Source organism: Solanum verrucosum, unplaced genomic scaffold (genome assembly GCF_900185275.1).
Source record: "Solanum verrucosum unplaced genomic scaffold, falcon-dt-bn FXZP01000205.1, whole genome shotgun sequence".
Lineage (NCBI taxonomy): Eukaryota > Viridiplantae > Streptophyta > Magnoliopsida > Solanales > Solanaceae > Solanum > Solanum verrucosum.
In genome coordinates this window covers 3,046,155-3,073,612 of record NW_026019950.1, presented here as the reverse complement: position 1 = coordinate 3,073,612, position 27,458 = coordinate 3,046,155, and the positions used below count along the sequence as shown (strand labels likewise).

Below are 27,458 nucleotides of genomic sequence, written 5' to 3'. Positions count from 1 at the left end.
TTCTAGTCTAGATGTCGAAAAAACTCAAAAACAGTTGTACATCAAAAGACTGAAGACCTTTACTTCACTTGGAACCTAGTCAGTCTAACAGACTTCCATACCGCTAAGTTTACAACATCAATATAAATAACCTTGTAAGATCTAAAATACAAAAATCAGCAAAAAAGGATTCTTCTATTTTATTTTTATTATAAATAACACAGGATTCTACTATTACAGATTTTATAGTGAACATATTATTCTCCAAACTCTTCAAGATTTGGTGCATTCATAAGTTATATTTGCTCAGACTCTTTAAAAATGATGGCGGGTGTGTGCCAGATCCTCAAAAGTACTGTAATTTTTGGAGGATCCGACAAGGGTGTGGCAACATTTTTGGAGAGTCCAAACCACATAGCTTATAAGAATAGACAGTTTCTTAGACTGGAGAACATGTTAGTGCAATACGTTTTACATATAGTCCAGACTCCAGACAAATTCTGTGGGCAGTTAGTGGAAGGCTGACATGCCATGACGTAAAAAAATGAGAAGGCACAATTGGCCATACCTGTAGACAGGGTCAAGAATAACACCTGTGGTTTCAGCAACTTGCTTCACAAATTTAAGCTCATCAGCGGTGCTCATAGCATACCCAACGCCTTTTGCCTGTTAAAATACCAAAGTGCAAAGACAAGAATAGTTGATACCAAGAGGCTCCTTAGAGAACTAGACTAATATTTCATATACAGAACTACATCCATAATTTCCTCCTGAACATGGATCTGGAGTCTGGACATGAATGACTTACTGATAAGATTTCGATGACTAACAGGGAAAATATCCATCAAAGATTTCGGCCATGAAGGTCTTTCAGAAATAAGTTTTTTTTAGTTTGGGCATTGCCATTTACGTTAAAAATCATAAGCTATGTAAGATGTGTAACATGGGAAGAGAGAACATTTACAGTTAAAAAACAACAAAATATCCATGAATTACAACCAACAGTTGATGTAACATTGTTTTTATCATTAATTAGTATCTCAATAGTTATTGAACAACAAGAAGTTACACAATGAAATGGATGAGTGTAAAACAGTTATGCTTAAAGAAAAAGAGAAAACCATGAATACTTACAGTTTCGATGCTAACAATATCACGGGAGCTAACCCCTGCAGTAATTCCGTCAAGTAGGCCTTGAACATATTCATAAAAGTGATCCGGATCGTCACAGACACAAAATGCATTAATCTACAAATCAAAACCAGTTATTAGTGACACTTATATTTTGTGAAGATGGGAGCAATTTCAAATAAGACAAGCAGTTTACTTTTGCTTTCAAGCCACTGAGCATGGATGCAATTGACAAACCAGCGACTGTACCCCCACTGGAAACCATTGATACATAGCACTGAGGTTAAAACACTGAAAGATAATTAAATCATGACTATCACCATAAGATAACTCCAGCCACAAAAAAAGATCATTTTTAGGAAGTTGAAGTTACTCATTCCTGAAGAAGAGTAAACATAGAATAACAGAAATTCTACTAGAGATACACAACCGAGGCATCTAGAATGCAAAAAAAAACGTCTTCAGGTTCAATCAATAAAATGTATTAATAAGTAACAGTTCTATTAGAATGCACCAAAACAGCTGGTTTGCATGGAGAATCTGTTGAGGACTTCTTTTAATGATGGTGGTGGCCGGGCCAGTTTTTGGGTTCCTCGCATATTCCACTGGTATCTACTACCTCCCACTAGCTAAGTACCGAGTACTCTCGCCGCAAAGGCTTAGGCAGATAAGAAGAAATCATCTAGTATTTTTGTCTCCACCGTAGTTTGATCCTTCTTTTTATTATTATTATTATTAAAATCATAGCTTGGGTGATTTTAATGCTGCAAACAAGAAACCAAACCTGACCTCCATCTCCAAGAAAATTGGAATAAACATTCCCTTTTAAATGTGATGACACTGACATCTTAAGCTTACAGAAAACTTTAGCTAAATCACTAATTCTGGATACCGAAGGATTCATCCCTCTACGTAGCTGGTTCAGAGAAGTGTTCATAGTATATTCCTGTTTATTTTGGGACAAACTTCTCAACCATATTTTCAGCATATCTTGCTTTTAATTCCAAGCATGAACAATTTGAAATGCAACAAGCTCATGTATAGCATACTATTATAAAATTATGCAGAAGAGGTGCTAAACCTGCCACAAGCTACAGCGATGTCGTCGAATTTCTGTTCAATGCTCAAGTGCTGAAGTTGTTGCTCCAATTCCCTGATTGCCTCAATATAGCCCCTGAGAAAATAGTCACACTTAGCAAAACGGTGACAGCATTTGTATTCCTTCCTGAAGCTAGTTGGGCAAATATCTAGAATAAAAATTTGCTCAGCTGTGTGCAGTAAATCAGAATGTATAGCATCACTCTCCATTACTTATGGATGGCAACCGAGGGCCAGAGCATAACTCGGTACAAGACCCCGGCTAAGGGGGCGGCAGTTGGGTCAAGATCAGACTATTCATTCGACATGCTTTAATAAAGTATAGGCCTTTGAGGAACTTCCTAACAAAATAAAGGGTTGAACCCTTGGTCATTCAACTAATAATGCTGATGACACATTGGATCTTTTTCTTTAATCATGTATTATAAGTCTGTTAGTGATGGTATAAACATCGGCATATAGAAGGTTCAACCCTTGGCATGTATTTTAACCGGGCTACTAGCTTCTGAACAGCTGATAGCTCTGTCAAACAAGAAAATGAGTCATCCTTGGCTACCCTAGTGCTATCACATTTGTGTAGTAAAGGAATATCAACTACCGATCAAAAGAAAAGGCTGAAGAATGCTAATGCCATAATCCATAAGGTTATTTGACTATTTAATATCAAGAGGCCAACTGAACAGAGGGTTTCAGCTGGTAAGAAGAACATGAAATGGTTGATCAAGCCTGTAACACAGGGTTAAGCCTCACTGGAGTTCTAAAATTAACAGCCAGTTTCAATAGAAACCCAAATAGTCATCCAAATATAAGTGTCAATGTGAGACACAAAACAGCAGATGAGAGCGAATGAAATAAGTGAATTCAATGCTTACACCAGAAGTAACCAGATAAGACTGCACTCTATGGCTCAATTTTGGGGGCACAAGATGGAAAAGATATTTGCTACTGAAGAATTCACAATGAATAGGGAATGGGCTACAGATTCATTTCAAATTAAGGCAAGACGCAATGAGTTCAGAGGCTGTATAGGGTACTCTAAACTCAGAAACTGAAGGTTATTATTAAGAACTTTTGGCAACATGTTGATGCTTCAAGCACACAATAGTCCAAATGTCCAATACACATATCAAGGTGCAAGCGAAACACTGGAAATTAGCAAGAAGAAATGAAGTAGGTTTAGACTTTATCAGCAGAGGGAACAAGATGTGGCATAACAAAATGAGCCTCACCAAGTTCCTAGAGAATTGGATCCACCAACAGGGATTACATACGGCTTTCTCCCTTCATTTAACAGCTTTTCTTTCAATATTTTGGTAAGAGCCTGTGGCATAACACACATTATAATCAGTACTATAATAATAAAGCCTATCAGCTTAAGACTACTAGAAATAGACAGACAGTACAACTGAAAATTAGCCAAAGTTCAGATACTAGTTCCACTTGGAAAATCAGGAACGCGTCACAAAATTGGAGGGCAACACTACTTCAGATATTTGTGTGACTATAAATCATTTCGTTAAGGGTAAAATGAGCAATTTAAAGTTAAATTGTTACTTAATATAGAATTGTGTTATTCTTTTTGGGACTGACTAAAAAGGAAAGTAAGTCATATAAAGTGGGACAGAGGGAGTAGGCGGTTTATCGCTTGATTTCAAGTAAGATATACACGCACGCCATAAAAAGATGATTCAACTAGTACATATTATATTTGAACAGCGTGCGCAGCTTTGTAATCTGATCTATAATATAATCAAACATCTTCAAAAAGTCTCTTTGATCAAACTACCTTTAACTGAAAAGTCTCCTTTTGCAAGTAGCGGAAAGAAAGAAAGAGAGCTTAAAACTTAAAGCATTAGAAACACAAGAGGATGAATGTGAAATTACGAGGAAGAAAGTACAGACCTCACTGCCAACTTTTGCATATTCTTTGTTTGAAACAAGATCAATGTGTGCTCCAACCAAACGGTCAACAAGGAGGTTCCCTGTTAATCCAGGATCTTTATCCACAAGTAACTGTGACATAACTAAAGAAGTTATTCACATAAACAGGAAGATGTGACTTGCAGAAAATGTATGAATCAAGCAGAATATATTTTTTGATAAAGGTAATGTTGTATTCTTCAGCATTAAGGAGATGCTGGCTACCATCAAAAGAGATTTACAGCTGGCTCAAAGATAAGATAAAAACTTGCTACACAGAAACCTATAAGGATCTTATAAAATCTAAAACGCATCCTCTATACCCTCCTCCTTACACAAAAAGAAGAAAGTCCTTTAAGGTAAACAAAATACCAAAGAGCAATTACGGTTTACCTTTGAAGTGCGTAAGATGAGATAACAGTCAAGGTTTAAGTATTTGGCAGCAACAGCAGTAGCACGACAGTGATTACTTTGTATGCTACCTATAGTCACTATGCAGTCAGCGCCCTGTGCCACAGCATCTGCCAACAAGAACTCCAGCTTTCTGACCTTGTTTCCACTCAATTGCATTCCTGACATATCATCACGCTGCAAATTCAAAGTTAGTTCGTGTTATAAAGCATCTGGAATAGTGACACTGGCATGAAAATAGCCAAACAGATAAGAGAAACAATAGCATAAAAAGAAATCGTCATCCTCAGGCTCCTTATATAACAAGAACTTGCACTTAGCACATACCATGAAATATATTTTCCAGAGGAAGTCTTTTCTTGTTTCAATATATATGTATATTTTCTAGAGGAAGGTTTACCATCTATCTTATAAACGATTTTTGGCTAAGCTTACCTCTTTGCAGTGACCCAACAAAGCACAAATTATCCAGATAATCAAGCTGCAAAATGCACTTGATGGACATCAGTTGAGACAAAAGCTAAGGGAGCGAATGGGATTAGATAGCCCAGTAGTCCTTAATTTATTCCGATATTTTTTCATTGTGGTGTATTCAGTCATGTCCTTTAACTTTTTTTCCTTTTATTCTGTTTTCCTCTTTTTACCCAAAAACACACACACATATGTTAAAAAGTACTCATGTCTAATGCCACTGCAAATAACTTATATTATATTTAGGTTAACCCGTTCTTCATTATTTGCATGAAAATAGTAGGATACATTTATTATCACTTTACCCCCTAGTTTCATAGTAGTTATCACAATATATTTATCTTTTTACTAGTGTATATATTCAGAAAAATATTTCTATGTCATAAAACCGATAACCAACTTACTTATCAAAAATATACCAAAGTTTTTATGCATTTATATGAACACATAAACTAGGTGCTCATGTACTACATATAATCATGTTTCGAGTAATGGCTCCAGCAAAATTTCATTGGAATGAGATCTTTGTTATCAAATAAGTAGCTAACATTTCTAAGACTTGACTGATTTTTTCTTAGAATTCTTTTTAGCTAAAAATTGAAATTCGGGCACTCAACTTAAATATATCATACACACGTAATCTGCAGTAGATTGAAGAAACTTCATCACACAATTATAGCATGAGTATCAACTTCACAAGTACTTCCTTCAAGCAGACATGCATAAACCAAAATCACAAAATGACTGATATGAAATCAACATTTCTCAAGACCTGAAATGATCGGAGCAGATCACATTTATGTTTGCTTCGTAAAAATCCGAAAAACTCAGATAACATCATTTCATTGCTCAAATAGAGTTTTATCACGCTAATAGTACTTCCTCCAGTTTTTTGTTCATAGTGTATGTTTTGCACGTTCATTATTTCCAAATGAAAAAATGAATTTACCTTTAACCAAACCTCGGTGTTCTTCGGCAAATTAGGCAGGTTCCACTTGTGAATTGGAGTTGGAAACTAACAACAATCCCAAAATTTCAAAAACAAAAAACAGAATGATCAGTCCTCTAGTAGGATTAACACAAACAGAGAATAACAACAAATAGAGATTATAGAGAAAGATTGTTATCTCACATGACCAAGCGAAAATGTGTGAGAGGGAATGGGGTTAAGATGTGAAGCCCATGGAGGAGGCTCGTAGGGCCTCTTCGTGAGAAACTGAAAGGGCGATTGGTGAGTCTGGGAAGTGGAATCGTCCATCGATGATTTGGTAAAGCAACACTGTTTCTTCAAGTTTAACGCCTTATTGAGTCCTGTTATATATCCATAAAAGAAAGAAGACTCATTGTCCGTTCAGAATCATATATATAGTCAAATACTTAACAAAATACTTCCACTAAAATAGGAAAATAGTAACACACTTCTAAAAGGAACATAACACTGCTAAAACAGAAAATAAGTGAACTGACTCAACTTAAGTTAAACAACTCACAAGACTAGGTCAACTAGCAAATTAAAAGAAATTCCTACAATTTCCCCTTAAATTGATGTTTACTAACAATCAGTAAAGTTGAGGTGTGTAAATGATTTTTGCCCCAATTTTTTTATATATTAATAATAATTAGGTTCAACAGATTGTCATACAAAAATAAAAATGAAAAAAAGGCAAGCATAATCATAAAAGAAGTGCTACAAAGTCTGGGGGAAGTTTATGTAATTCTCTCTTTAGTGAGTATTTTTTAGCTATAGTAACTTTGAAGAAGAATAAAATCTTATTTGAGTAACTTTATTGATACTACAAAATAAGCACAAGTAATTTTATAGAGAATTTACTAAAGTTGAATGAGCAATTAAATTATTCAATCTTACCCACACGTAATCAATTTGCAGAATTAGCTCAAGAATTGACAGATCAAATTTGTTTTGATTGTGAGTTGTCATCTCCAAAGTGGAAAATAGTAATTAAAAGGGAATACAAATTCCTTCGAGTACATCATCAAAAAGTCTCTTTGCAATATCAAACTACCTTCACCTCAAAAGTCTCCTGTGCAAGTAGCCGAACAGATAACAAAAACAATAGTACAATAGCACAAAAATCCTCATCCTCAGGCTCCTTATAAAACGTCCGAATAGATAACAGAAACAATAGCACAAATCCTCATTCTCAGGCTCTCTATCTAAAACAAGAACTTGCACTTTATACATACCATGAAATATTTTTCCAGAGGAAGCCTTTTATTGTTTTAATATGTATTCCAGAGAAAGATTTATCATCTATCTTATAAATGATTGTCATCTAAGCGTACCTCTTTGCAGTGACCCAACAAAGCGCAAATTTTCCAGATAATCAAGCTGCAAAATGCACTTGATGAACATCAATTGAGACGAAAGCTAGAGGAGAAAATGAATTAGATACCCCCGTAGTCCTCAATTTATTATGATATTTTCTCAGTGAGGTGTAATCAATCATGTCCTTTAACTTGTTTTTCTTTTATTCTGTTTCCTCCTTTTACCCTAAAACACATGCACAAAAACACATACGTGTGTTAAAAAGTACTCATGTCTAATGCAACTGCAAATAACTTCGAAAAGATATTTCAAATATTTGGGTTAGTCCATTATTCATTATTTGCATGAAAATAGTAGGATACATTTACCCCCTAGTTTCATGGTAGTTATCATTTTATCTTTTTAGCAGTGTATATCCTCTGAAACATATTTTGATGTCATATATGCATACAACCCAAATTTGAAACAAAACATTCAGAACTGGTAGGCTTTGAATTTTTTTTTTTCGTTCGGTAATTGATATCTATATTTAGATTGATAAAATTTGAATTTGCACCGATTTAATTAAATTTGGATTCGGTTCAAAAAATCCTACTGAAATTTGAGACATATGAAATAGTATTTGTCAATCCACTACAATTTCCCTCTTTCCATTGCTTAGACCAATAAAAATGAAGGTACAATCATCAGAGCAAAACGTTCTAGTACTTAAAAAACAGTCAATAAATTTCCGGAAAAGCACGAATCAAACATTCCCTCGTTTTTGAATAATAATAAAAAAATTAGAGGGAGATTGGATTTTGTCTAAACCTAATCGTCTCCCTCCCTTGTTCCAGTCCCATCCTCGTCCCTTCTCCACTCTCTCTCTCCCCTCTCTTTCTCTCTCTTCTCTGATCAGAGATCTCGAATTCTGCTTCTTCAGATCCGATCTACACGGTCCGAAAATGATCACCACTCCATACTTGACAACCTACTTCGGCTATGGAATCGCTCTTCGCATTCGGTCAATTCCGTGAATTCTTCAGGAAGATCTTTGATTGGTGGCGTGGCAGCAATCTTCAGGTATTACTTTCCCCGCCTCTGCTTCGTCGTGTTTCATTCTGAGAATGACCTTGAATTTTGGTGTTGTTTACTTTGCATGACAACTGTGAAGGAGAATCATTTTGTACAATAACACTACTTTTTATCTACAAATACCATTTGAATGATCACATAGTATAAAAAATCTTTATATTGATAGTGTACTAAAAAAGTTCAATCAATAAATGTGCTTTACGCCTGAAAGGCAGATTGAGTGGTTGAGAAGTGGATTTTCCATGTGGGAGACCTAGGAGGGCTTGCACTTTGTATCTTATTTGTAGTTTGCAAGTTGTTAACAGTAGGTTACCACAAAGTGCTCATCCGAAGAGTAGGAGGTGCTAGTGTATTTGAAATTCCAAAAAAAAATGTCAAGTTCTAAAATGGAATTAGTTTGCCTTTTGCATTTTTTCCCCATTTCGCAGTAGTATTTGTACATTTGATATCCAAAAAATACACCAAGTGCATGCATAGTTCAAACACAATATATTTTTTTCTACCTAAAGGGAAGGTTAAATGTATTTCATTAAATATAACAAAAATTAAAATAAATTATTGCTAATAATTGCAAAATTAAAATTATTATTCTTAAATAATTAATTAAAGAGGAATATAAAATAAATAAGATTAGAATAACACTCTTGGTTAAAGGAGGAGCACCGTGCTTATAATTTTTTTTTTCCATTTAATAACTAACAAGAGTGTTGAACATGCAAATATGATGACAACAACGACAACAAGTAAACAACATACCTAGTGAAATCTCACTTATGGGTAGAGTAGGGTAAACAAACCTTATTACTATGCCGTGAAGATAGAGAGGTTGTTTTCGAAAAACATTCGGCTCGAGTGTAGCAAATCCAAACACAAAAGAAGACAATATAGAAAAGTTATTAGCAGTATATAAAAAATACTATCACATCCAATTCAAACAAAGCTGAGTCAAATCTTGCAAAGTGAGTTCATGATCCTCCCAAACTTGATAAGTATCATGTATATTAAGACAGACGTTTAAATTTCAAGTATCAGTTGCCAAATTTTCTTTTTTTGTTCCTTCCTTCGTTGTTGGTGTTGGTGTTGGCATTACGCTTCTATCCACTTTAACTCTCAAATAGGCTCTTAGTTGAAATTTGTCTCGTCTTCACTTTTTAATCTTGACTTGATTTATTTATACTATGTGTTGTTACAGTAGTAGTATGTTATGTGCATGGGGTGGAAATGTGGAATGGGGCAATGTAAATTAGGTGTAATGGGAGTCAACATATATATATATATATAATTAAAATCTTTATTTGATTGCTTAATTCATGTTTTAAATTTTTCTTGTTGTGTATTGTGCCCATTATTATAGTATAATCAATTTATTTTCAGTTGTTACGATATACAAAAGTCAACTATAAGAGTGCACACAAAAAACTGGGAAAAGACACTCAATTTATAAATCTTTTAATGGGGGTTCTAAAAACTTCTCAAAGCATAGAGCTAAAGTGTTGGTGGATAATGTTGAATACAAATCCTAAGTTGACACATTCATCAATAAAGCAAGTTGATCAGAAAGCTGCAAAAGTTGCTTGTGAATCCATTATTCATCAAGAAACTGAAGTTGAAATTTTTCAGTTTCTTTATGAGGTACTCACTCTACACTTGCTGCACCTTTCTGAATAGTGCGCTAAAGAATCATTTTTGCTCAAAATTTTACTTTCTTGTGTGTGTTTTTTTAAAGGACCCTACGTTGTGCAAATCTATTCTAAATAAATTTGCCATCAAGAAGAAAATGAAACCTAAATATAATATTAGATGTCATGCAAAATGTCTAAGTTCAGTTTTTATTTGCCACCTTGCTTTTGGTGGTAAAACATATATAGGTGAAGAAGTTGGAATAAGAAAATGGTTGAACATTTAGCTGCTTGAACCGTGATCGAATTGCTATCGGATATGTTTATTTATTGTTTTATTTTACCTCAATGCTTAATGAATATATATTATATGCAAAACAACGTTAGTCTAATACCTTAAAAATCTCAAAGAAATGAATGCAAATACTCTTTCACTAATAATCATGTCCAAAGTTAACTCTGATGATCATTTGCCTAAATGCTCAGGTGAGAATTGAGATAATCGTGATTATAATTGATTATTTTTCAAAAATTACATATACTTGTTGAGTCACATCTCATGCATGTTGTTTTGAATAAGTAATTTAACCTCATGACAACCATGTCAAATAGTGACAATATTATAAAAAATATACACCAAATGCATGCATAGTTCAAATACAATTTTTTTTTGTACCTAAAAGAAAGGTTAAATGTATTTCGTCAAATATCACAAAACTAAATTTAATAATTACTAATAATTGTGAAACTAAATTATTGTCCTTAAATAATTAACTAAAGAGGAATATCAAAATAAATAAGATAATAACATTCTTAGTTAAAGGAGAGCTCTGTGCAGCATCGTGCTTACAAAATAATTTTTCCATTTTATATTTTATAACTACGAAGAGTGTTTAACATGCAAAGACGATGACGACAACAACAATAAAAAGTCAACAACATACCTAATGAAATTTCACTAAGTGAGGCTTGGGATGAGTAGAGTTTAAACAAACATTATCACTATCTCGTGAAGATGAAGAGGTTGTTTACGAAAACCACTCGGCTCGAGTGTAACAAATCCATACACAAAGAAGAACAATATAGAACTTTTTTTAAGAGTATATCAAAATACTATAACATCCAATTAAAATAAAGTTGAGTCAAATCTTGCAAAGTGAATACACGATCCCACTAAACTTAAAAAGTATCATGTATGTTTCTATCAAGATATTTAGACAAACATTTAAATCCCAAGTATCAGTTGCCAAATCTTTTCTTTTTGTTCCTTCCGTCATTGTTGGTGTTGGCGTTGGCGTTACGCTTCTGTCCACTTGAACTTTCACCTTCTAAATTACCTATTCAAAACAATATACATGAGATGTGACTCAACAAGTATATATAATTTTGGAAAAATAATAAATTATAATCGCAATTATCTCAATTCTAACCTGAGCATTTAGGCGAATGATCATCAGTAACTTTGGACATGATTATTGGTGAAAGAATATCTGCATTCATTTCTTTAAATTTTAAAGGATTAGACAAACCTTCTTTTGCACATAATATATATATTCATATAAGCATTGACATAAAATAAAACAATCAATAAACATATACCCAATAGCGATTTGATTGCGGTTCGAGCAGCTAAATGCTCTGCCAATTTCTTATTTCCAGCTTCTTCACCTTTATAAGTTTTACCACCAAAAGCAAGGTGGCAAATAAAAACTAGACTTTGCCCTCTTGACTGACTTCTCATATTATATGTAGGCTTCATTTTCTTCTTGAGGGATAATTCATTTAGAATAGATTTGCACAACGTAGGGTCCTTTAAAAAAACACACAAAAAAAAAGTAACATTTTAAGCAAAATAAATCTTTAGCGCACTATTCAGATTGGAGCAGAAAATGTAGGATGAATACCTCGTAAAGAAACGAAAAAGTTTCAACTTTAGTTTCTTGATGAATAATTGATTCATAAGCAATTTTTGCAACTTCCTGCTCAGCTTGCTTTTTAGTTGAATGTGTCGACTTGGATGTGTATTCAACACCATCCACCAACACTTTAGCTCTATGCATTGGGAAGTTTTCAGAACCTTCATTAAAAGATTGATAAATTGGGAGCCTTTTCCTAGCTTTTTTGTGTGTACTCTTATAGTTGATTTTTGTATATCGTAGCAACTGAAAAAAAATTATATTATTATATTATAATAATGGACTTAATGCATAAAAAATAATATGAATTAAGTAAATAAGATTTTAATTCTATGTATATACATTATTATGTTGACTCTCATTACACCTAATTTTCATGCATTCCATATCCCCACCTTATGTACATACCATACTACTACTATAACAACAACATATTATAAACAATTCAAGTCAAAATAAAAAATGTGAAGATGAGACAAATTCGAACTAAGAACCTATTTGATATTGTTGTCATGAGGCTAAAAACACTTATTTTTGTAAAGAATAAATGCACTTTAACTCTAATTAGGATATATAACTAAAACAATTATATACCTATGTATCATTTCTCTTTGTGTACTCTAGTAAAGTTAGGAGACTTGACTCCTCAGAAACCTCTTGTAGAAGTATTTGTTTTTATCTTCAATGAGAAATAGAGAAGAAAAGTTTCTTTCAAGTATCAGAGCCCTAGTGGTTTGAGCAACCTTCCAATTAGGGTTTTTCTTCGTTAGAGTAAAAAAAAATGACCACTTGAACCAGCAATGAGATACTTTATTCCCCAAGCATGTCAAACACTCAAGTTGATGCTTAAACCACCATAGTGGTAACTTATTCCCCTACACCTAACCTTGCTCATCAATTGACCTTGAAGCTCACGTCGACAAACTTCTTGTTATGAAAGACACAATTTCTTCCAATAATTTGTGGTGTCGTCTTAATTACCATATTAATGATAGTGAACCTGTTCCTGATAAGTTTATAGTAGATAATCAGTTGAATCCAGCCTACAAAGCTTGGGTACGCCAAAATCAACTTGTTTTAAGTTGGATTGTTTCTTCAGTATCCAAGAGTGTGCTACCATAATTACTTGGTGATGAAACAACCCGTGCAACATAGAACAAACTAGTTGTAGCCTATACATCTGGATCCAAATCACAAATTTGTGAGCTCAAAGCACAATTGCATACTCTGAGTCGTGACAATGCGAACATTGAGACTTATGTCCAAAAGGCAAAAGGAATTACAAATAGATTTGTCTGTTAATAACGAGGTCTTGATCGTTCTTCTAATCAAGGATTTACACAATCTTCTTAGCACCACAACTTTCAAAGTTCTACTTCGTTAACTTAATCTGGGGTCCAGTCTTCATACTCTGATATGTCTGGGATTGTTTGTCATAATTATGAAGAAAAGGGCCATATTTAACATATTTGCCCATCACCTAAAATCATCGGTGTCTAGCCGATCCTCTTCAAATTTAGCTAGCACCTCGACTCAGCCTACACACACAAAACTGGTTAATGGATAGTGGCACCACATGTTATCTTATGGCTAAATCTTGACAATTTCGCCATCAATTCGGAGTACCAAGGTCCTGAAGAAGTAGCCTTAGGTAATGGTTCCAAGCTGCCTATCTCTCACATAGGTCAAGGCTCACTATCTACTTCTAATAAAATATTTGCTCTAGATAATGTTCTACGTGTTTCTACTGCCACTCAAAATTTACTATGTATTAGTTCTTTTAGTGCATCAAATCAAGTTTTGATTGAATTTTTTCCTAACTATTTTTTGGTAAAGAATTTGGCAACGAGGACAATTCTTCATAAAGGGCCGAAAACTGATGATATCTACTCCCCTTCCAGTGTTGAAATCATCATTTTCTCCTGCTTCATATGTTGCATCCCTTAGTGTTTGGTATGCACAACTAGCTTAGAAATCCTATCCTGCCGTCAAGTGTCTTTGTGTCGTCTTTTAGTTTATCTCCTAAATTAAGCTATACATGTGTTGTTAACAAAGAGTCACAAAGTCCCCTTTAGAGAGTCTAGTTTTAAGGCCATGTGGCTTCTATATTTAATTTTTTCAGTCATTTGGGGGTCCTGCCCCAATAGATTTTAATGATGGCTATCATTATATGTTATCGTCTTTGATCACTTTAGCAAATAAACTAGGATATACTTTCTTAAATTTAAATATGATGTTCTATCCATTTTAATCAATTTCGTACAATTGTGGAAAAGTTCTTTGGTCACCCAATAAAATGCTTTTCAAGCATACTGGGGTAAATTCAAGTGTTAACTAGTTGCGTGTGAGAAAATGACATTGTTCAACGTTTATTGTGCCCTTATACTCCAGAACAAAACATTTGTGCTTAGTAGAAACATAAACATATAGTTGAAACCGATCGTGCTTTGTTGAATTATTCTAATGTTCCTAAAAAAAAAATGGACTAATGTGTGCATTCAAGAACACATGTTTTAAATTGCATTCAATTTTTCTAATTTTTTTACTTACTTTATTAAAAGAGGATATATTTATCAAAACAAAAGCTACCAAATTTATAGAAAATTTATATGAAGTATTAAATTAATTGAAAACACAACCTTAATAAACAGATAGATAAAAAATGCATGTGATGTAACGAAATATACAAAAAAAAAAAGTGCACCTTTATTCTCCATAACAATGTTTAATTCGTGAGGAAGTAGGTTGAGTTTTTCTCTCCTTTAGCTTGTAGCGGCGCTTCGGCAGATATCTTATAAAAAATGTCTTGTGTTAAGTCAAGAGACAAAACCTAGATTGTATTTATATGTGTATAAGTGTTAACCTAGTGAGTCTGATCCTCGTTATAGGCTTATTAGTCTTCAACAGGCCTATATTATTGTCAGCCCTCACTGTTGTGCCGTAATTTAACTATTTCTAGAAAAATCACTTTTTGAAATGTTCTAAGTATAAAACAATTCAAGAAATACTTAGAAAAGAGTCGCCACTTAATTTTTTGAAGAAATTAAGAAAACTTATAATTTTCAAAGATTTAAACAGAAAAAATCGTTTGAAAATACCAAAGAGAGTTCGGGGTTCAATTTACACTTCGAGAAGGGTTTAAGCATTTGAAGTGTCCGCTAACATGCGGTTGACCTGCGACTTGACTAAAATATATTTGATTATTTTTTAGGAAAATAACGATTTAACATAAAAAATAATAACTTACAATAATTGATTAACTTTAAGAAAATGATTAAATAAATGACGCATTTCTATTTCATTTTATTTTTAGAGAAAAGGGACCTAAAATGAAACACTTGAGTTAAGGTGCGAATGGATAGAATTCTAACAAAGTTAGATTAATTAGAAATTATTTGATACACTTTTGAAATAATAATTTAAACCACATTAGTTAATTTAAGAATGAAACCATTTTAAATTAATTGAAAAATAAAATAAAATTCGACTAACCTTTTTTGAGTAAATGACTAAGTAAGTATTCATGATAATAATTTACAATATTAGATTCAACTTTGAGAAAGTAGATAAACAAATAGCAAATTTTTATTTTTTAAGAAAAACGGGACCTTAGTTGAAATATTTGAATTAGAGACAGGTAATAAGAATTTTAACGAAACTAAATTAGTTGGTTTTTTTATTTGAGTCATTTTTGGTTTATGACAAAACTATTTTAAACTAATAAATTTTTTTAATTTTTTTTTTTTTTTGACTAAGGATTATAAATGAAAATACAAGAGTTGATAAAATAAGTTTTGTTAGAAACAAAACAACTCAGAAGAATAGTTCGTCTTTTGGGGAATTCAACTAAGTTAATTAAAAATTCTAAAGTTAGAGTTAAACAACAAATAATAAGTAATCTCAATTAAATAATTAAAGCGTAAGGGAGAAATTGAATTTGGGCCTTTCTTGGGCCAAATTCGCTACTTTTTTTGGGGTTTAAACAAAACCCGTTTTTGGTATACAACTCATGTATATCAGTGTATATCGGTCGTTTCTTGGCCCTTTTTCATGTATTTCTTGCTTCCGGACACCTGCATTTTTTATTCCCGACCTCAACCTGTGGCTGCTGCGTTTTTTACCATATATGTTGGCGTATATCGCCGTATATCAGTGTATACAAGCTATGTTTCAGCCTTTCGAAACCTAGTATTTGTATCAGCTTCCAAAACTTGGAAACAATGGTGAAGTTGACTCGAAGAAGGAGGAATGTTGGGTTTCAACCAACTCGAGATGCAAGAGGAAAAGGGGAGTCCTACGGACTCAAACTGAGGTAGTTCATGCATAAAAAAAATGACAAGAATTAGAATGATAATTTATTTAACTTGAAATTGTTCACAACCATTGTTGAAAAGAAATTACACGAGATAACTTCATGAATAAACAAGTTATGCAACTACTAAATTATTTAACATTTTTTATTACTGCCTAAGGAAGGAAGAAATAGCACAGCAGGAGCAATGTATTGTAGAATATCATAGACATTGATAATTGAATGTTATATCACCCATTTAAACTCAAAATTAAATCACAACTAAAAGCTGAAGACAAATTAGACAATTAGGAGCATTAATTCAAATTAAGACTCAACTAATTCTCCGCATGTACTAGCTAAAATTATTCAAAGTAATCACATTTTATACTAAACAGTAGTCAGCAAGGACTAAAGCTAAACAATAGGTAGCAAACAAGTTGGAACAACTGGATTATGATTTTTACGCTTGGGCTAAACAAAGAACCTAATCAGCTATACAGAAGCTGGAATTAGATTTTAAATAGAATCTGCCATGCTGAACATAGAACAAAACAACATTTAAGATAAATTGAAATAGAACCGACAGGCAACCAAACCACAACTTAGATGAATAATATAGAATTTCGAATAACCATGAACTTTGATATGCTAAGAACGAAAAATAGTGAAAACAAAATGGCAACCTACGGTGCTGATTAACAAATATGACTTTAAGGAAGAGGTAGCCTCGTGCCCTTTTCGAACTTAACGAGGTCTTAATGATATCAAAATGCAGCTACGATAAGGATGCGAATCTCAATCTGACAAACGATAAGAAAGTGAACTCAACTCTGCCAAAACTTACAACAAACAATCAGTTTTATATAACTCCAATAGGCAATAGCACAAATAAGAACTATAGCGTACTCGATCAACGCGACTTTCCAACAGAATGCTTAATCAAGATAATACCAAACATTAATCAACCAACCTCAAAATATAAGCTCGTTCTAAAGGTCGGGCAGTGGCATTCAATGAGATGATTAGTCATCAACGTGAATACGAGATGCGAGCAGGTGAATATAGACATTGGAAACGAAATAGAGGAAAGCTGATCAACTAACACTCAAGCCAAGAATTAGGAGTTCTTTCATACAAACTAAACTTCCCACAAGACAAAAACAGATTTTTTGTTACTAAACCACCCAATCTTAACACATAATAACCAATACAATGATCAAGAAAGGTATACTTAAAACTAACAGGAATTACACAAAGTAAAGTTAGAAGTATTTTACCTCCTTCTGGGCAGCGAGACTAGGACGATGAGCTTGAATGATTCGACCTTCGACCCACCAGCAGATGAGTAAAAGAACTTGAAAGAAAATCAAAAATCTGAGGCTCAAACCTTCGTGGGTTCGATTTCGTGGAATACTATTCTCCAACCTTCAAAATTCTATTCTCTTCTTCTTCCGTCTCTCCCCCCCCCCCCCCCCCCTAAATGGCACCAATACCATGTATTTATAGTTGAAAATAAAGGTTTGAATTCTAATAACCATTTGAGCGTGAGATGAGAGATTGATGGGAGAGAATGGAAGGAAAAACAAGCAAGATAATAACCTACCCCGACAGATCTGGATTCGATGTGATACATCTTGATTCACATCAGATTTAGGTGAGATTTCTCTTAGCCGAAGTCAACAAACCTTGTTCCGAGGCCTGTAATCTTTGAAAATAAGGAGAGGGACTGACAAGGGTGATGGGCAAATGAAGAAACTAGGTTCTTGCTTGACTTTAGCGTTTTTGGGAAGAAGAAAGGGGAGAAGAGGCGTGTGTGAGGGTTGGGAAAGGTGAAAGAGAGCGTTTGAGCGTGGATGTGTGTACAGGTTTTAAGAACAAAAGGATGGCCCCTTTTTTTATTTAAAATTTGGCCACTTTAATTGCTATTCTAACCGAATTGAACTTAGATATAGCCAAATCGAGTCTAACATTAAAATAAGATGAATAATTATCGATTAATTATTTGAGCTTCTTAATTTAAAACAAGACAAAATAATTATTAAGACTTATTCATTATTTAAAATAGAGAACTAATTATAGAAAATCATAAAATTCACTAATTCAAAGAAATAATTGTGTAATTATGCTAAACATTATTTTTAGGCTATTTATTAAATATTTGTATAAAAGATGAAAATTATATAAACCAACATGTAAAATTATATAATTATTTCTAAAAAAAAATAAAAAAAAATAAAAAAATAAAAACTAACCAAAACTAATTAGAAAGAGATTTTAAAATATATATTTTTTGGGACTTTTCAAGACGATTATTTCAAATTGTTTGAAATTTAAGAAGCTCGATGATTAATTTATATTGTGGAGGGTCAAAATTGGGTGTCAACACTCACCTATCTGTGAAATAACACAGGCCCATTATGGAATCCAAAATATACTATCTGATATGTGTCTTGTCCGTCAACTATTAAAATTTAGCCCATTTTTAAAAATATAAAAGAATAACTTAATGTTAAGTTCACATTAATAAAATAATTCCAATTGCAAAAATAAAGGGAGAGACATACATGCACTTATAATAGCCCTAATTAGAGAGAAGATCAAATCAAATCAAATAAAAAAATAAAATTTTTATTTGAGTAGTGTTTCTTATTATTAATTTACCAAAAGATATTTTATACTCTTTGTTTTGACTCCTCGAATAGAAAGGGTAGAAAAAAGGCAAAATAATAATACACTACATAAGAAAAAGCTGGAATTCGATCTTGGAAATAATCGACTCAAGCTCATCATAACCCTTTTTGTGACTCGACACAAGCTCATCATACATAATTCGATTTCCTCTTCTTTGTGTTCTATTAATTAGAAGCATCCAACAACGCCTCGCCGATTTAGAATTCGAACACAAAATGACCATACTTAAGCAATTATTCTTACATGTGTCTACTATTTAGGCAGCATACCCTCACCCATTTTTACTAAGAAACTGAAAGAAGCCTCAAAAACAGAAGAAAGGGTGGATATGTGGGATCAATAGATAGTAATAATTTAGTTGAACTGTTATTTTATGACTAATTTGAGTGGCGTTGTTGATACAAAATAATCATAAATGATTTTAATAGAGAATTTTGCTATAGTTGAAAACTCAATTAAATTAATTCACTCTTACCACACGTAAACAATTTGCAGAATTAGCTCAAGAATTGAGAGATCACATTTGATTGGATTGTGATGTTGTCATCTCCAAAGTGGAAAGTAGTAATTAAAAGTGAATACAAATTCCTTTGAGTAGATGTTTTAGCCCCGAGTGGTAGTTCTAGAGACGCCGCTGCACCATCATTTTCATTAATCCTGTGGCTTTATTTTCTAGACTAGATTCCTCTAATATTTAGATAACATAGTTTAACCAGACTGACTTAACAAGATTATAATTATTGATGGATTATCTGAAAAATCAACTCAACATTTAAAATGACGAATGAAGTGGTAATAACCAAGGGAAATCAAGGTTTAAATTTTAGTAAAGCAAAAAATAGTACCGAGCTTGCAATATATACATATGTTAGTAGGAAAAAATAGATGCATGTTGATCCAAATAACATCATAGATAGATAAAAAAGAAACCACACACCAAGATAGTCACATATTCTTATTACTAGTAGTTTTAGAAGTGGCATAAAGCACCTCCTTTATTCAATTAAATCTAGAAAAGCTGGAATTCGAATTTTCAATTCCCGTACACAATTGTAATCACCTTTTATTGGCAATTTCAGACCATTTTGCCTATGCCTTGTTGTCTAGGGACAGATTCATGGATTTTCATTTTACGCCATTTGGCGAGGAATGAGGCGATTTTCTCAGCTTTATCATACACACCCAGTAGCCCACTTGTGTGTATGAAGAGAACCTTTCTTCCCTCCCATTTCCTTGGATTCTCCCCCATGTCTTCTATCATTCCATAAGCTGCTTTACCACTGTCAAAATCAATAATTATCATTAAACTATACTGGAGAAACATAATTTTATTGATAAATATGTAGATACAATTTTGTTCCTCTCTTGATTCTTCTCTCATAAGATTTCTCCATGATTCTAGGGCCGTTAGTGGCGTATTTCCCAAACTTGGATGATCTATAGATTTGATCTCTTTATGAATATCCTTTGAATTTGCGGAATTAGGGTTTAGGATTGAGTAACCTCCAAGAATCCTAATTGGAATTGAACACGTAGAATCTCAACTCAAATTAACATATCTTGTAGAGACCCACAAAATTTCAATGTCTACACCAATTTCACAAGTGGCATTCCAGATTGATTAAGTCTTCCTTACCCTCAGATACATGGTAGTCACTAGGGGTGTATATAGGTCGGTTTGGTTTGGTTTTTCATTAAAAAAAATCTAAACCAATTATGTCGATTTATTAAATCTAAAAACCAAATCAAACCACATAAAGTCGGTTTTTTCTATTTCGGCTTTAGTCGGTTCTTTCGGGTTTTTTTCGATTTTTTCAATTTTTTACAATTATACGGTATTTGAAAAAGAGATCAAATATGTTTTCACTTACATGTGTGATAAACTAAACTTAAAAAATGTTAAATGAATAGAAATTTTAGAAAAAAGGGTAAAATCCACATGAGTACAATTTTGTTTTTTTTAAAATATCAACGTTCATTATGTTAAATTAATAAGATTAAAGGCTACAAGCAAACTGAATACAAAACAAAATATTTACAAAGTAAATTGTTAACTTCAAATTTGAAAAACTATAACAATATAATTGTAACTTCGGATCTTAATACACAATAAAATATTTACAAATTTTACATGCCCAAATTTGAAATAAAATATATAAACATTGAAAACTATAAACTAACTAAAAATATATTATCAAAGTAGATTATAAATAATATTTTTTATCTATAAATAAAATAAAATTATTTATATATATATATTATGTCGGTTTGGTTTGGGTTCGGTTTGACTTTTTTTCTTTTAATACCAAACCAAACCAAGAGTGGTTGGTTTTTTTTTTCAACCGCCAAACCAACCAAACCAAACCACAAATCGATTTCTTTTTTCGGTTTGACTTTACGATTTGGCTTGTACACCCCTAGTAGCCACTATCACTACCAACCCCAACCTCTCATACTATTTGTCTAGATTATATACGTTTTACAGAGTAAAGGCAAATGATGTGGACATGCCATATGATATACTAATAAAGACTGAGAAGAAGGCACAAATGGGCATATACCTGTAAACAGGGTCAAGAATAACACCTGTGGTTTCAGCAACTTGCTTCACAAATGTAAGCTCATCAATGGTGTTCATAGCATACCCGAGACCTCTCGCCTGTTAAAATACAAAAATGCAAGGACAACAACTGATGCCAATTAAGAGATTCGGAAGACAAATATTACATACGTAAAACATGTATATATGCTTGAAGAAAATAATGAAGTCTTACATTTTCGATGTTAACAATATCACGGGAGCTAACCCCTGCATTAATTCCATCATGTAGACCTTGAATATGTTCATAAAAATAATCTGGATGGTCACAAACACTAAACGCATGAACCTACAAATCAAAACCAGCTACGTATTAATTAGTGTCGTTTTCTTTTTCTGGAGATGAGAGCAATTTCAGATTAAACATTACTTTTGCTTTCAAGCCACTGAGCCTCGATGCAACTGAAAACCATGGATACATATACTCAAAACACATGTGAACACAAACTTTTCAACCATATCTTTAGCAAATCTTGTGGTTAATTAGTGATCAATTCCAATTTCAAATGCAACAATCACATGTATAGCAGAGAAATCATTAAAATTATGCAGAAGAGGTGCAAAACCTGCTACAAGCTACAACAATATCATCGAATTTGAATTGACTGCTCGCGTGCTGAAGTTGTTGCTCAACTTCCCTGATTGCCTCAATATAGCCCTTGACAAAATCAGAATAGTGAAACCTTCATTAAGAACTTTCTGAAAATGAAGGTTAACTTTTTGTCCTAAAAGCACCCAATAAACATGTCAAGGTGGAAGCAACACTCTGAAAATAAGGAAGATAAAAGGAAGTAGTTTTAGGCTTTATAAGCAGAGGCATAACAAAATGAGCCTCACCAGCAGAGGCGAACCCTGGATTTGAAGATAATGGGTGCACAAACAATAGCAGTGCATAGGATTCAACCCATTCCCAGGGTTTAAACCAATGCACCAATTAGTTTTAGTGTCCTTATAGTGCCTAATGAAATATATATCAAATATCAAACTATATATACATAATTTTTTCCCAAAGTTAATTAACAGGTGCACGTGCACCCTCATATGTTCATATTGGTCCGACTCTGCTCACCAGGTTCCTAGAGAATTGGATCCACCTTCAGGGATGACGTACGGCTTTCTCCCTTCATTTTTCTTTCAATAATTTGGTAAGAACCTGAGGCATAAAACACATTATGAAATTAGAAACAGAAGCGGATCGATCAGAGGAATTAACGCAAAAGTATGTATGAGGAAGAAAATGTATATATAGATCGACCTCAAAAGCATATTCTTCTTTTGAAACAAGATCAATGTGTGCTCCAACTAAACGGTCAACAATGAGATTCCCTATAAATCCATGATCTTTATCCACAGGTAACTGAGACATTTATATAAGTTACTTCATTTGCATAAACAGGAAGAGAAAAATAGAACAGCAGAATTAGGGAATACGTACATCTTTAGTAAGTAAAATGAGATAACAGTCAAGGTTTAAGTACTTAGCAGCGACAGCAGTAGCACGACAGTGATTACTTTGCAAGACACCTATAGTCACTATGCAGTCAGCTCCCTGTGCCACCGCATCTGCCAATAAAAACTCCAACTTTCTCACCTCGTTTCCACTCAATTGCATTCCTGACAGATCATCCCGCTGCATTTGTCGGGTTTATTTTAAGCAAGGTGTGAATGAGAAATTGAGTAATGTGGGAAACAAGTTGAAGAAAAATGAAAAGTCATTTCTTCTGTATTTCTCGTTGCTAATTTTTGCGTTTGTTGAGATTATCGAAGTTTGTGGTAGCGCTACTTCTTTAATATTTATCCATTTTATATCGGGAGGAATTAGTAAATAATCCATAACCTCAGGTACATTTAAGGGATTAAATTCCGCAAGGACACAATGGATTTTGTGGTCGAATACTTTTGTTCTGTTTCTTTTCATTTTTTATTGCTTCTAATATCTTAATCAGAGGCGGGGCTAGGTTGGGTTTATGGGTTTGAACGAACTCAGTAGCTTTTCCGTAGAAAAGGTATTTGTACTAGGAAATTAATTTTATATATATATATAAATATTAATTTGTGAACCTCTAACAAAATTAATTGACGGTTATTAACGAAAATTAGAAGCCTCAAACTCTTAATCCTCGCCTCTGATCTTACAGGAATAACAACATTTGACATAGAAATTACAGATCAGATAAGAGAAACAATAGCACAATTTTTTTTTCGTTTCTGCGTAGTGGATATTTTGCGCTTCGCTTCTTAGACCATCCTTATTTCCAAATGGCATACACTACGTCGACCAAAAATAACTGAAAAAAATGAATTTTACCTTTACCCAAACCTCGGTTTTCTTCAGCAAATTAGGCACGTTCCATTTGTGAATTGGAGTCGGAAACTAACAACAATTCCAAAACAGAATGATATATTAATCCTTCTATACACTTAAAACAACAACATACGCAATGAAATCATACAAAGTGGTTCTGTTATCTTACATGTCCGAGTGAAAAGGTGTGAGAGGGAATGGGGTAATGATGGGAAGCCCATGAAGGAGGTTCGTAAGGCTTCTTCGTCAGAAACTGAAAGGGCGAACCGGAATCCTCCATGGATGATTCGGTAACTCAACACTGTTTCTTCTTCTTATAGTTTTTGCCAAAATAAACTTTCCACTGCTCCTATCAGTGTCTATCACCACATCTTTATAGTAAGTACGTAGTAGTAATACTTTTATCTCTGGTTTGGGTTTAAATGCGGTTATTTTATGGTTACAATTACCAAAAATAATTTTACCTTCTATGTGGAATAAATAATTTCATAATTATATTCTTAAATGGGAAAATTACGCGGTTAGACAAACTTATACTACTTAATACTCATCATAGTTATAGTTTACTATAATTACCACTCGCGACTAACATTATACATTAATTATGTGGGCTGACTTCGAGTTTGTATAATTAGCCACGTTTGTATATGTATAATTCGCCAGAATATACAAATACATATGTATAATGTACAATTATCTAACCAATATACATATACAATTCACCACTCTCCCACTCTATGCCCTCTCTCGCTCGCCTCTCTCCTCCCTCTCTCAATCTCGATTGCCATATATACAAATGCATATGTATAATATACAATTATCTAACCGATATACATATACAATTCACCTCTCTCCCACTCTTTGCCCTCTCTCGCTTGCCTCTCTCCTCCCTCTCCCAATCTCACTCGCCTCTCTCCTCCCTCTCTCAATCTCACTTGCCATATATACAAATGCATATGTATAATATACAATTATCTAACCAATATACATATATAATTCACCTCTCTCCCACTCTCTGCCCTCTCTCGCTCGCCTCTCTCCTCCCTCTCCCAATCTCACTCACCTCTCTCCTCCCTCTCTCAATCTCGCTTGCCATACATACAAATACATATGTATAATATACAATTATCTAACCGATATACATATACAATTCACCTTTCTCCCACTCTTTTCCCTCTCTCTCTCGCCTCTCTCCTCTCTCTCCCAGTCTCGCTCACCTCTCTCCTCCCTATAACATGTAGCTACGAATTGTAATTATCAAACTATAGCTATGGAGAGTAATATATTAGACTATTTTTGAGTAGCTATATGTGAAAGTTCCTCTTATTAAATTCATCTTTAACTTTAGATTTTTTTACTTCTCGTTATCAATGGACTATATACCAAAAGTTTGGGTTGTGCATATATAGATTCACTATTAATTTGCAAATTTATTTTAAGTGGTGTTAATTAAATGATTTTAAATTATTTTATTAAGTGTAAAATAAATATCTGACAAATATTATTAATATTGATAAATTTTATGTGGTAACAAAAATTATACAAATGTTAGCAACATTCAGAATAATGAAACTATAACAAATATGAATTTAAAACTAAAAGTGTTCCTAAAATTGATTCTGTTTAGAAAATATATACACTAATTAAATTAAGGTAGAATAAAGAATTTTTTCTTTTCTTAATAATTAAAGGGTAAATTTTAGGAATCACATAGTTTTAATATGAAATTACAATCTATCCCTCTTTAGTTTGTAATTATATTAATTCCTTAAAAAGTAACACAAACCTGATACATAATATGTAGCTCGGATACATTAAAGAGTATCTCAGATACATTAAAAACTAGTTGAATACATTATAAAATAAACCAGATACATAATATGTAGCTCGGATACATTAAATACTGGCTCGGATACATTAATATGTAGCTCGGATACATTAAATATTGGCTCGGATACATTAAAGAAATAAGGGATTTTAGAGGTTTTTAGAAATAGAAAGGGATATTGAAAATAAGGGAAACATAAAACGTGTATTTCAATAATTTTTTCATAATTTAAATAACATGTTAAAATTGTTGAGATTAAACAGGTTAAATTGAGAAGGTCATAATACAATCCAAAAATTTAGTAAATTTGAGCCCACTTAAACGGGTACTGACTCAACTTAATTTTTAATTTTAACTCAATATGCCTATTTAACCTCCTTAATTTTAAAAGACTCGATAACTAGAAACTAATAATAACTTTTCACATATTCCATTGGGATCAAAGCTGAGGTGCTAGGTATAATAAATAAACAATTAGAAGGGACAATGTTGTACATTGGACCATTGGAGAAGTGGTGACTATACAATCACGTAGATAACAACTTTTTCGAAGTACACTGACTAATAAGGACATCATAATAAGGGGTCTATTAGGTAAAATGATGTATGTATTAATTCTGTGTATTACTATTGTTTGAGTGTATTATTAATATTATGGATTTGTAGGTATTAGTAATAATGCAAAGAGATTTAATATGTGTATTAGCATGATTAAAAACTCAATTGCCCTTAATTTTTTACATCTTTTCCATTATAACTATAAAAGGTATTTTTGTAAATATTTTTTTTTATGCAATACATACTATTGTTAATGGACCAAATCAAACAATGCGTAAAAATAATTTGTCATAATTAATGCAAACATTATTAATACGAGCATTATTAATGCAAAAATTATTAATACACTCCATTTCATATTATTTTTATATACTCTACCAAACGACTCCACGTATCAAAATTTACGAAGCTATAAATAAATAACACGTGAAAAACAAGTTCATTCAAGTCTTGTACAATTTTCAAATTATTGATAATGTTCATTTAAAAGTTTCATATAAAAGTGATTTTTAACAACCAACCCCAAACATAAAATCAGAGTGGTAACCACCATCGCACTTTACTATAAGGATGAAATAAAAGTACGTCACCCGTACGTTAATAATTATAAATTTTTAATTGAGTAAAAAACAAAAAAAAATAGAAGTATATTATGACTTGATCAATGGACCTACATATAATAAAATTAACCGTATAAAAGGAAACATAACAAATAATCGAAAGAAAACTTTCTCCCAAATAAATTATTTAACTCTAAAACACTACATTATAGATAGGCCCATTAGAATGTTTATAACTTATATTTTCTTACATCGAACAATTTCTCCAAAATCAATATATTATTTCTCTTTTTGGATGAAATTTATATTTTTTATAAGAATTTCTTTTATATAAATTAAATAATACAAACATACTATGATTTTCAACTTTTAAAGTAAAGTTGAGGGGGTAAATGATTTTCACCCCAATTTTTTTATATATTAACAATAATTAGGTTCAAAGGATTGTTATACAAAAATTAAATGTAAAAAGGCAAGCATAACCATAAAAGAAATGCCACAAAGTATGGGGAAGTTTATGTAATTCTCTCTTTAGTTTTTTTTTAGCTGCAGTAACTTTGAAGATAAATAAATCTTATTTATTTGAGTAACTTTATTGATACAAGAAATAAGCACAAGTAATTTCATACAGAAATTATTATAATTGTTGAATGAGCAATTAAATTATTCACTCTTACCCACACACGTAATCAATTTGCAGAATTAGCTCAAGAATTG

At 32.7% G+C, this 27,458-nt stretch overlaps 2 protein-coding genes across 3 annotated transcripts in view; one reads left to right on the top strand and one right to left on the bottom strand.

The window, feature by feature from the left end:
- The window catches only part of LOC125813833 (tubulin-folding cofactor B), a 228,890-nt gene that overhangs the window by 108,636 nt on the left and 92,796 nt on the right, over window positions 1-27,458 (top strand). The gene's annotated exons all lie outside the window — the stretch shown is intronic.
- LOC125813824 (putative D-cysteine desulfhydrase 1, mitochondrial) overlaps window positions 1-27,458 on the bottom strand; it is a 39,592-nt gene that overhangs the window by 419 nt on the left and 11,715 nt on the right. The window contains exons 1-9 of one of the 2 annotated variants that reach the window (XM_049493293.1): window positions 23,965-24,076; window positions 5,960-6,025; window positions 4,522-4,716; window positions 4,111-4,221; window positions 3,438-3,529; window positions 2,192-2,284; window positions 1,307-1,364; window positions 1,114-1,227; window positions 548-645 (exon numbers count right to left, since the gene is read on the bottom strand). The exons of the other annotated variant lie outside the window; for it this stretch is intronic. Of the exons in view, the coding sequence (XP_049349250.1) occupies window positions 548-645; window positions 1,114-1,227; window positions 1,307-1,364; window positions 2,192-2,284; window positions 3,438-3,529; window positions 4,111-4,221; window positions 4,522-4,716; window positions 5,960-6,025; window positions 23,965-24,075 (938 nt within the window). The 5' untranslated portion in view covers window position 24,076. Of the gene's footprint in view, window positions 1-547; window positions 646-1,113; window positions 1,228-1,306; window positions 1,365-2,191; window positions 2,285-3,437; window positions 3,530-4,110; window positions 4,222-4,521; window positions 4,717-5,959; window positions 6,026-23,964; window positions 24,077-27,458 lie in introns of those variants that run through there. 2 annotated transcript variants of the gene reach the window in all.